At 39.6% G+C, this 12328-nt stretch overlaps 1 protein-coding gene across 7 annotated transcripts in view; it reads right to left on the bottom strand.

Moving 5' to 3' along the window:
* Positions 29-12328, bottom strand: part of NSD2 (nuclear receptor binding SET domain protein 2) — a 104849-nt gene continuing 92549 nt past the window's right edge. For all 7 annotated transcript variants that reach the window (XM_021393788.1, XM_021393790.1, XM_021393783.1 and 4 more), the window contains 10 exons: positions 11638-11817; positions 10437-10593; positions 9449-9654; positions 8898-9001; positions 8368-8637; positions 8156-8272; positions 6829-6970; positions 6077-6183; positions 4783-4987; positions 29-3800 (listed from right to left, as the gene is read on the bottom strand). In XM_021393788.1, the coding sequence (XP_021249463.1) occupies positions 3532-3800; positions 4783-4987; positions 6077-6183; positions 6829-6970; positions 8156-8272; positions 8368-8637; positions 8898-9001; positions 9449-9654; positions 10437-10593; positions 11638-11817 (1757 nt within the window). In that variant the 3' untranslated portion in view covers positions 29-3531. The remainder of the gene's footprint in view (positions 3801-4782; positions 4988-6076; positions 6184-6828; positions 6971-8155; positions 8273-8367; positions 8638-8897; positions 9002-9448; positions 9655-10436; positions 10594-11637; positions 11818-12328) is intronic.

Below are 12328 nucleotides of genomic sequence, written 5' to 3' on the forward strand. Positions count from 1 at the left end.
AATTAGCAACTTCTTAAATAACTAAGAATAAATTTTAATATTTAATAAGACACTGAAGGTTCTCAAACAGTCAGACATGGAATGTGATTCTACACTGTGGAAAAATCGCATTAATAATCTTTCAAGGTATTTTGCTTTTCAAAATAAATTCAAACAAAAGAGCCCCCCAAAAACTGACCATAAACACAAAGCTACAGGACAAAACAGACATTTAATTTGATTATTCTTCCTAGATCGTAAGCAAATTCTTCTAACATATTCAACTGAAAATGGTTTCTATGCTTGCTCACGTGATAAAGGAACAACAAATTCTGGATTTACCTATCAAGTACCAGCTTTGACGAGTTTGCTGGAAAAGGAAATACATATTTCTAATACAGTGGGCAAGATGCTAAGTACATAATTTAATGTCACATAATATGCCATACTCAGATGCTATTCAGTTGCTAAGAAGTATTGAGTTGCATCATGAGAAAGCTCAATTTTTCCAGGGTTGTTTTCCCTTGTATTTGAACAGTGGGAGAAGCAATAGTGAAAAAAACTTATTTTGTTGTCTTTTAAAAACAGTACTTCAGTCTCTTTTCCCAGTGCCGCAGAGTAAGGTAGAGGAGTCTTCATTAAAAACCACCTTTTCTGAACAGGAAGCAAAACTTTTATCAGGTCACCTTCTGAGTGAGGGGAGGCTCATGGGGTCAGTACATGTGTAAGGAAGAACACAGTCCACGCTTCTTGTAAGGATCAATCTCCAAAGCGTGTAATCAGCATAAGAAACGATTCCCTAGCAACTCAAAAGCAAACTTCTAGTTTGCAGTCTTTTTGTCTGTGATGCAAGCTTCCATTGGCCAAGCAGCTGAGTAGCAAAGAGCAGAGAAGAGGTAGAAGGAAGCAGAAAGTCAAACAGCCACTCGCTACCATCTGTTTGTGTCAATTCAACGGTATGAAAAGAGTGCTGAGAGGGATTGCTTTGAACACTGAAGTCTTTATTTACCCACAGACAGATACAAAAGGGGTGGCTGTCCTGCATCCTGCCATACTAAATGTGCTTGTGGCCCCACCTGTGAGGAAGGCAGGGAGTTGTAGGCTCCACAACCGATCTCAAAACCAATGGTGTTTCTGCAACAGTGACAGTAACTATTGGAGCTGGTGGTTTCTGGAAAGGGGAATCTGCCTATTAGGGCATCGGGAATAACTGTTCCGGGGTGCCAGAGTCTTTGTACGAAGAGAAAAAGCAATGAAACAACTACAAATTTAACAAATCATCAAAACAGTGGAATGTAAAGGTAAGATTTTATAATAACTTATTTAAAGGTATTCTTATAAAGTCTTCCTTACATGGTATAGTATTCAAACAAATAATGGTCCCAATGACATAAAATTCCTTCATTTTGTTTCAAAGTGATGAGGATAATCTTTCTACTTTACTACCTGATCTCACTTTCCTGAAGAAGTGATAGAAATGTACATAACACATTTTTTTGGTTTTCATTTTAGGCACAGGCCTATGCTTCAGTCCTGGTATAACAAATATCTATAGAAGAGGGAAAATTTCCCTCCAACTCAACTAAGAAACCTTCATTGTTTCCTTGAGTGCAAGGCTTGGCATACCAGTTTAAAAACACAAACACGTAACACTTTCCCCCCATTTTGAACTGAGCTATTTTTTCCATAATTATTCTGGGGAAAAAAACCCAACACTTTCCAACAGTGTTTACACAATGGATTAAAAGCAAAAAGCATTCGTTTGCTTACAAAATAGAAATCAAAGAGTTCAGGACAAGGGCAAGGCTACATTTAAAATCTGTTTCAGTTAATAACTCCTAATAACTCCAAAGTTTTAAGTGTTGGGAATAAATGGGGATTTCAATAATTCCAAAAACTAAATCTGTAATCAAATTCTCAAGAAAAAAACGTTTGGAAAGAAACATACATTTTAGGATATAGCAAGGCTTCAATTTCAAAATGGCTACACAGATTTTCTGCACTATCAAAGGCAAACTAAGCTAGAACATGCACAAATTCTTCAATGGACATGAAGGCACACATTCTCTTCACATAGGCTGGATAACATGGCACAAGTCAAAACTTATAACACTGCCTAATCAGCCACACACCAATGACACGCACTGGGAAGAAACAGGTAAAGACATTTTTCTCTACCATTTTTTCCTAGTTCTAATATTATTTCCATTAAAACTAGATCTTGTGTATTTATCTCACTGCAAGAGTAGGAACCCCACGGGAGCAAAGAAGTCAAAACAGCTTTGTTGGCACAATACAGTGGTCATCAGCTAGTCAAGAGCACAACTCCTAAAAGAACTCAAGAATGATTTCGAGCAGTCTGCCAAGTCAAGTAGCCAGTTCTACATAAATCGTGTAAAAAGGAGCTGAGTCGGGCTAAATTTCACGTTAAAATTGTTCCTCATATGCTTTTTTCAAAAATTGCCTTCACTTTTAATTAGTTGTTTGGACAAATCAGTTTTAGCACTTGGGCAGCTAGTCAAGCTTCAACTTCTGTTCCATTGTTTCATCCATGGTTTTCTTTTTTGTTCCTTGTTGGGCATTTTTTGCATTGCCGCGAAGTTGCAATGCCTGGAATCCAAGCATTCCAAAGAAATGTTTGCCTCTGCATTGTACTTGGCATTGAGAAAAGAAACTTTTTTTTCTTCAAATAGGCTTGGTATTATTTATTCTTATTAAAACAAAAAAAAAAAATCCTAGGGCACTGGGCCTAGATTGCAAGACGATATCCCTTCAAATCCATACCGGTACAGCTCTACAAGATCAAATCACTTCTGTTTTGCTGGAATGAAATACAGGAAAAAACAGTATAGAAAAAAGTCTCTTACAGGGCAAGATTTCCCATCTCTGGTACGGGGTGTGCCTTTCCCACCATGTACCACATTTCTTAGTGGGAAGATGCTGTAAAATATGTTTTGAGAATCACTGGAGAGTTATTTTATAAGAGCACAAACAGATTGTTATGTGTGTGGTTACTGTCGGGATATGCACCTGGATCGTGAATGGCATTCAAGCACTTGCTCAAAAACACACGAGGCAAGCAAATCTCACTGGGACCACAGACCAAGCCATTTCTCACTTAAAAGGACTCAAGAGCTAATATCTTCTTTCAAGGATATACTATTTTAAACATCTGTTGGTTGACAAATACTATCTCAAAATCTATGTTTACGCCTACCTGGTTTGATATTAACCTACCTCCAACCTGAAAGAATATTGGAGGGAACCTTATACATTCGTAACAATTCAAGTGTAACTGTAATGCTGAGTAATAAGTCTGGTTTGTCCTGAAATTTTCTGAACTATGTAGTTCGTTATCAGTGCAGAAGCAGCAGAAGACTGCTGTGGTTGGCTCAGTGGATTTATAAAACAAAACAAAACAAAAACAAAACAAAACAAAAAATCTCCCCCCCACGTAACCTTTACAGAATATATGTAAAATTGTGTCCTTCCCTGGTAATATTCACAACTTATCTACAAGATAGTGTTGGCAGCAGTAACTGCAGTCCATGTCTATTTGCATTCGGCTCTCATCCATCTGTTCCTCTCCTTTCTCTTAGGCTTCAACTTGTTCAGTTTTTTGCGGGGTTTCTCAGTCTTCTGAGTTTCAACAGAATCCACCCCAAGAACATGTTCAGAGCAGCATAACTGTCCGTTCAATGTAGAATTTAGTACTGTCCCATCTTGGTGTTCCTTGCAAAAAGAATTTGGGCAGAAGTGGCAGAATGAAACAGAAGGTTTGCCACAAACATCACAGTGGTGCCAAGGACACTCCCACTTCCCTATGACCAAAAACAAAGAACAAATTAGTAGCGAGTAAAAAATGTCATAGACTTTTAAAAAAGTTTTGCCTTTTAGCATCTGAACAACACACAGCTTCCTTCAGAAAACAAGATGAGACAGCAACTACAATGGCCAATCTCAAAAATCAAAATGCTACATTGTACTTCTGAAGCTCATTTGAAATCATTAAGTACCAGACTTGACATCATTTAAATACAGCAGTGAATCCAAGAAGAAGAAATTATTCAGGTTTTATACAATAGCATTTTACAGAACTTGCAAGCTGGCAGAATACTCAAGAAAGCCAATGGCATCCTGGCTTGTATCAGAAATAGTGTTGCCAGCAGGAGCAGGGAAGTGATTGTCCCCCTGAACTCAGCACTGGTGAGGCCCCACCTTGAGTACTGTGTCCAGTTTTGGGCCCCTCACTGCAAGAAAGACATTGAGGCCCTGGAGCGTGTTCAGAGGAGGGTGACGAAGCTGGTGAGGGGTCTGGAGCACAGGCCTTATGAGGAGCGGCTGAGGGAGCTGGCATTGTTCAGTCTGGAGAAGAGGAGGCTAAGGGGAGACCTTATCACACTCTACAAGAGAGATACGGTACCTCTTCTACCTGAATGGAGATTATGGTGAGGTGGGGGTCGGCCTCTTCTCCCTTGTAACTAGCGATAGGACTAGAGGGAATGGCCTCAAATTGTGCCACGGGAGATTCAGGCTGGATGTCAGGAAATACTTCTCTGAGAGAGTGAGAGTTTAGATGTTGTACTGAGGGACATGGTTTAGTGGGAAAATACTGGTGGTAGGTGGATGGTTGGACTGGATGATCTTAGAGGTCTTTTCCAACCTTGGCGATTCTATGATTCTATACACTGTGCACAAGTGAAGTTCTCACCATACAAAAAGAATGTTTTCAAAGAGATACTTGTGAGGGTTCTGTGAAATAAATGAGTTATTTATTTAGTCAAGTTAGGCAAGGTGACTCACCAAAAGGACGTTTCACCAAACCAAGACAGGAGAGATGATAGGCTTTAGTACAAGATTTCCTGTCGCACAATACCAGCTGGCCTCCATCACCACAACGGAAACAATCATCTTCAGATTCTTTCTTCCCTTCATTTTTTGTTCTACGTCTCCGTGTTCTCTTTTTGGTCTTTTTGCCTTTTTCTTCTGAGGCATTAGTGGAAGAATTCTAAAAGATTAAGTTGCAAATCTGTAAATGCCAGTTTTGCAAAAGAAAAATTTAACACAAATAAGCAAAACTGTCGGCATTCCTGGTAGACAATACTTTGACTTGATGCAGACCAGCATCCCTTCTCTTCTTTAAGGAACAGACAGAAGAATTTCAGGAACTATAACTGTGTCCAAAGTGCTAGTAAGAATACACCAAACCATATCCCTATTTCAATCTGACATTTTCTGCTTACATTTTATCCTATTCTATCCACCAATGCAGAGAGTCCTGCAGAATGGAACTGTAGCATTTCATTTCCTCATGGTTGTCTGCATAAACTGATCACGAGCTTATGTGAAACCCTGCTTAAGCTTCTCCCTTAAAGAAAAACAGCAATGTAAATTCTGGAGATTTTAAGCCTGCCCTCTGAAGCACCTGATGCCGTGCAGTGTGAAGGACCACAAGGGGGTTTTTATATCCACAGCTGAGAATTTTTTTTTTCACTTGGAAACATACTTGTGTCTTCCCTTGCACTCCTAGACCAGGTCTGGATGACAGTTTTAAATTAACATGACCTGAATCACACAGGCCATTTTGTGACACAATTTTACATCTATCTTTCCCCCCATTATGTTTATTTTTCAAAACTCCCACTTTTTACTCTTTAGTTTAACTTCAGTTGAAAGGTCTTTAATGAACTTAGCACACATTCTAGATTTTAGGAGGAGGAAATACAAGCTGCAAAGTCAGAACAACTTCACTGGCTACAGCCAGGCTTTTCAGGATAGGATTTACTCAGTGACATTCAGTTTTGTACTACCATCTCTCCCTGAATTCAGTCTAGTGCAGCACTTGAATACCTTTGGTCAGTTTGTTCTAGTGTCTAGTTCCTACAACCCCTCCCTTCCTTCATACTTCCAAGGGGACCAAGATCAATTGAAGGCTATTCCAGTTAGTGCCAGTACCTAGCCAAATTTCCTACTCAGGACCTGAAGTGATTAACTCTTACCACAACATAAAACTGGTCCACCTACACATATCTCAAAAGAAAAAACAAGGCTAACAGTTTGACAAGACACTGTCAAGTTCTCGTGACATATTACTTGCCTTTGGTCTGTCCCCAAGAAATCCACTGCAGTTTGGGGCACCACACTTGCAGACTGTTTTTTCATTGCCCAGACAGTCAAGGTTGTAATTGAAAGTCAGCTCTGTTCCTAAGTGAGATAAGACATACTGTTTTATTACAAAGGACAAGGTAATGAAGTCTATCAAAATTATCACAACAAACAAAAGTTTCATTATCCGCCTTCTGGTTTTGTACTTGCTTGCTGATCTATTCTCATAAGATTTTTTCCCCCTTTTTACTGATCACAAGCACTGACCACATAGACCATATACCTACATATCTATGTGTAGCTGTAGATATGTGTGATACAGCTTTAGCTAGACACGTGTGTCTGTGTGTGTGTACAGAAACCAGAATATACGTATTTTCAAACATCCCTTTAAGATTCACTCAAGTTTACCTTTTTCAGTTGAAGAAAAGATGCAGAAATACTGTTTGAGATCTCTAAAACAAAAACTGCTCTGCTCTTCTGACAGACAACACAAAACGAGTGCACAGATACTAAGGGCTCTTTGGTGCACCCTCAGAAGTAAGCAATAAAAAACAGCTATAGGATTCACTGATAAGAAGCAATACAGTAAAAGGAAGACCAAAAGCATCTCTTCCATGTGCTGAGTTCTCTACAAAAATACTTCTACTGAATCAGTTAGACCATGAGCTCCCATGATTTAATATAACCACATAAAATGTTTAGCTTTGTGAATTAAAATAAAACCAACATAAACTGAATTACCTGCAGGAATATCACACACAGCAAACAGGCCAACACGAGTATCTCCATTTACCGTCCATTTTAGAGTTTCACAATTTGGTTGGCAGCTGTGATTCATAAAACGAGAATAGTTTCCTTTGGGGCCAGCATCAATAATACGGTCCTGGAGATCAAACCAGCAACAGAATGAATGTTTTTACTTTCAAAACAGACATGGTTTTGCTACCCAGAAAAGTCAAAGTAAATTGATGTTACATGTTGTATTGAAAACTGTAGTGTCCCACGGGGCCTGAAATGAGACACTCCCAAAGCAATACTCTTGATCTAGCTCACATTGTCTCGGAACCCATCTCTGCCACGCGGCAGGATAAGTGTTCTTGTGAGCACTCTGGTGGTCCTTCCAAAAAAGCCTCAAAACTCAGGCTCAGTCTATTTACCTTTTGCTTTGCATTCAAAAAGCTGTTGTGCATTTACAAGTCCTATGCTTTATGTTATTTACCAAGTCACTGAATGATTACCTGCAGAGATTATCAGTTTCTCACCAGCTTTCTCTCCTCAAATCAGCCTATTTAACAAGCTGATGTTGTGTGCCAGTTTAGTAGAGGAGCGAGAAACTCAAGTGTTAAGAGAAACATGGTTTCATCATTCTCAGGCAATAATGCCTGCGCAATAACTCCTTGGTTACAGAGCTAACAAAAACCAGTAGTGGTAGAAATACAGAGCAGCACAGTCTTGGGGAAAAGTGATTCGGACTGCGAAAATATGCAGGACTGACATCCAACTCTTCTTTCCTTGGGGATACTTTTTTTCTCCTAAATCGCTGTCTGGGGACTAAAGCAATGAAAAAAGCACGTGTTTATAATCAATCTGCCCCAGTCTACTGGTTTCCCACTTTCTTCCTCTCAGGAACAAAACACTCAGAATGCTGCACAGAAAACTGCAGATGCTGAATTAATTTGCTGCACTGGCCAGAATCAATTTGTGCAGTGCTAGCTGGCTACTAATGAAGATGGTACACTCAGGAGAGAGTTGCTACAAAAACCATGAGCTTATTGTAGCTGTAAGCAAAGAAAGGGGTAGATAGTTGAAAATAAAAGTTCAAATGCCCAATATTGGACGCAGCCTTAAAATTATGTTCCACGCTGCACACAAATTATTCTTTTTTTACTTGAAATTTTAGTAAAAGTATCGTTTACAGGCACAGAAATACAAACTTGTGAATATTTGAAACAGCAGAACATCACAGGTAGCTGAGTGACCTACCAGGGTGATCAAAAGAAGGAAGAGAAGGGGAGAAATCAAAGTATTGTTACAAATAAAATCAGGGTATAATTTTTAAATACTCTACCTTATCAATAGTAAGCATATAGAAGTGAGTAATGTCATTTTCATGTGCATATTTGATTCTTGCCATACATTCCTCTTCATCAATGAGCTCACCAACGTACTCATTCACGAACTCTCCCTGAAAGATACCGAGTATCACTAGTAAAGTATATACCAAACCCACAGACAACATCACAAGTTAACAATTCTTTGCTAGGCAAGAATGATTCATACCTTTTTAATGTCCCTCTTTGCAACCAAACCCCACCCTTTCCCATCTGTTTTGATGATCTCTGTCTCAGGGTATTCACGTTTTGTGAAGCACTGGTTTTGGCATCGTTCTCCTGCTGGACAAACTTGTGGATGACATTCATACATCAACATCCGATTGAGGCACTCAGAATCAAAGCCACAAGGGTTTTCATCTGTGGGTTTGCAGTTGCACTTGGGAATCTCAGAAATGTCAGCAGTATATATCTGCACTTTACCACAAGGTTTATTCACCTGAATGATACATTAAAATAGTTCAAACATCACTTTAAAACATTTGTATTTATGGTAAGAATTATTACAGTTGTTAGTAAGTTGGTTTTGCAACACTAGATGTTCCAACAGTAATGAAATTTCCTAATTATGTGACTCTAAAGGAAGCACAGTTACCAACACATCATTACAACCTCTCCTCCCCATCTCACTATTCAGCTCTTCCTCTCCAGTGCTACCCTAGATCTCTGAGCACCCAGTGTCATTTCCTCAAACTTTACCTTAATATGCTTGTATGGTGGAGGTTTACGTTCACTTTCTTGGGTTTCTTTGGCTTCTCGCTGTAGCTTTATTTCTCGAAATCGAGCTTCAGCTTCTTGCAAAGCTTAGGAAAAAAAAGGACTGTTGTATCAACAAAAACACTAGAAATGCAATGACTCTCATCAAGTTGACCCGCTTGGTCCCTTGCGTGTTAAAGAAGCATTTCTACTTCCTAGCTAAACCATTAATTTTCTTGCAAACAATGCTTCTAGATGTTAACACTCTTAACAAATTAATTGGTTCTACTCTGCCTCCCAGTTCTATTCAAGCTTTGCTTCCCAAAAAGCCAAACCCATCAGAAAGAATTTCAGTTAGATGCTAGTATTTTACAAGTAACAGAAATAATGCTTTAATTCACAGCTAATAATAGTGACTACCGCACAGGACACCAAAACTGAGTTTTTAATTCATTACTGTAAAACACATGCACAGAAACAGTCTCAAGGCTACGCATGAAAATGTAAAGCATGGATGTAACAAGATTATTTTTCCTTTACTTCTAGCTATGTACCATTTTTGAAGACTTTTCCAATTCCTTTAATCCCCCGGTATCTACTCCCTCTGTCTCCCTCCATATAGGGGAACACCCGTGCTTGGTGCGTCCAAAAGTAATCCTTAGAACCAAAGAAAAATACAGGAAATTCTCCGATTTCATGCTTCATTTTCTGGATATTTGGGGGAACGTTTTTCGGATGGCAAACTTCTGCAGGCCACCATCTAGCACAGAAGTACAAATAGAAAAATACAAAATTTCTGTAAGCTTAACTAGGTCACCTTGTAGAGCAGTAACTGATTATTATTACCACATATAAGAAGAAAAAAAACAAAGTGCCCCAAAATAAAATACAAAACAAAACACCGTGAAGGAGATATGTTCCTCCCCACACTCCAGCTCACTAGGCACAGGAAGAAGACTGGGTAGAAAAGGCAAGTCTGACACTCAGAGCTGTGGGACTTCTGCCTGCTTGCAAGATACACATAAATCTCCTTGCATCTGGTTAGCAAAAATAACATCTTTAACGAAGTCTGCAATCTCCATATTTGTCAAAGATCAAGGTGCAGTGTATAACAGCTATTAATGCTTTCTAGGATAAACCCCTCCCATCTTTATCGCACCCAAATCTCAATATAAATGTAAAACAGCCCAAGTGACTTATCTCCGAGCCAAGGAGGGCAGGAATTTAGCCTATTACAAGTTATACACACTCAATTATTAGAAGGGAACTCTGAAACAAGGGGCTGAAGGTCTGAATGGCAAAAGCACACATCAGAAGTCAGCAAGGAGTCTTGTATGGGCACTGCCGTGGCAGAGAGCAACAGCAAAGCTTTCAAGTCTTGGAACAGGGGTGCTAAGCAAAGGCAAAGCTCTAAGGGAGATGTGGTTCCTAGCTTAGAGACGTGGGAAATCTGTGTGCAGCAAGGCAAGAAAAGCCAGCTGCACGACCCTTAATTAAAACATGCCAATATCACTGGAAAAGAAAACAAATTGTTCATCAGACCTGTAATTTCCCAGTTTAACCCAAATGATATCCTGGAAATGGAGTTTCTTCCCTGCCCTGCAGTCATTGCAGTACCAGCTCCCATCTGGCATTTCGATGTTTAAACAGTCCGGGTGAAACGCTGCAGGACACGACTCGCAGCACAGCAAGCTTCCTCCTTCCAAGAGAAAAAAGATTGAAAAACATCAAGACAAAAAGGAAACATTTGCATTCCAACCAGATTCAAAGCAGTGAGTTTTGTGGTAGGGTCTGCCAGAAAAAAATGGTTGAAACATGACAGCTTGCAACAAACACACATCGTTTAGCTGTGCACAGAAACCAAATGATCTTGACTGATTTGAATGCCTGGCAGACTCCAGTTAGTAAATACATACAAATTAAAGAGCAAGCTAATGATTTAAAAGCCAGAATAATGCACCGCAGGAAAATTAGTTTGTTTTACTTTAATGACTACAATATATTTAACACAGCTTAATATATATTAGTAATTCACCATACGTAACATTTTAACAACAAAAATTAAGCCTAATTAAATTTCTCTCTTTTTTTTTTTCCCCTGCAGAGAAGAGGTAGGGATGAGATTGTTTGTTCCATGAATTACCACTAGAAAGTTAGCTGCTGCTTAGTAAGCTGCTATGCTGCATGTTAATTCGTTAACAAATCAGGTAAATTCTCATTGCCACGGTTTAATCAGCACGATGCATTTTGTGCTTCTCAATACGAAATAAATTTATTGCTCAGCACAAAGCAAAATGCCCTTAATTAGTGGCACTCCAGACACTAATGTGGGTTCAATTTGCTGTCTGCTACTAAAGTAAAAGCGGCTCTTAAAATATTTATGTTTTAATATTATGTATTAGCAATAAGGAAACACAAAAAGCTTCAGTACACTGAGCACGGGGGAAAGAACAGAGGAAGATTTCTCATTGTGAGTCTCTGGTAAAGAACTAAATCAGTCTTCTGGTTGCTGGACAAGGTCCGAGTGAAAATATTCTTTAATAAATTATCTCTGCAAAGAAAGGACACTCAAAAACTAAAAGCAGCACAAGCCAGCTTGGGGGTATTTCAATACCTAAGGGAGTTGAACTTAGCACGCCACATTTCTAATAGCTTTCTGTAAAGAGATTAGTAAAATAAAATTTAAATTGAAGAATAACACATTTTGATGCTGCACATCTGTAAGAGCTTTGCATCCGTTTACCTTTGGAACACACAAAGCACCAGCTCACATTGACATGCGCGTGATGACTTTTTCCTTTCATGGCAGTGAAATGATTCGTACAAACAATGCTGTTGGAAGCGATGACTGCACATCCCGCAGCAATGCACACGTCTCCAGCATGGTATGCAACAGGACAGCGAACACAGCGCATCATCTTTCCTAGCAAAGCAGAACACTGCCATATTTATTTTCCAACAAAAACCATTCGTTATTCGCTCTTCAAAAACAGTATTACTGCTGGGAATAGCTGACAAGCACAAGAAGTGTTTCAATTGTATTTTTCAAGGTTTGCATCTTTACTTTCAGTGACGACACTGAATTAACAAAGGTCTTTAGAGGACATTATACTGAGCTTAAAGCACTACGACATTTAAATACAAAGGCTTCACCTATGAACAACAGAGCAGACAACCTTTCTTCAGTCACACAGTCGTGTCTACAAATGTTCCCCAAGGCTAAAAAAATGCACGGAATCATACAGAATCACAGAATGGTTTGGGTTGCAAGGGACCTCAAAGCCCCTCCAGCCCCAACCCCTGCTGTGGGCTGGCTGCCCCCACCAGCTCAGGCTGCCCAGGGCCCATCCACCCCGGCCTCCAGCCCCTCCAGGGATGGGGCACACACAGCTCTCTGGGCAGCCTGTGCCAGGGCCTCACCACCCTCCAAGCAG

Source organism: Numida meleagris, chromosome 4 (assembly GCF_002078875.1).
Source record: "Numida meleagris isolate 19003 breed g44 Domestic line chromosome 4, NumMel1.0, whole genome shotgun sequence".
In the NCBI taxonomy this organism is placed as follows: Eukaryota; Metazoa; Chordata; class Aves; order Galliformes; family Numididae; genus Numida; species Numida meleagris.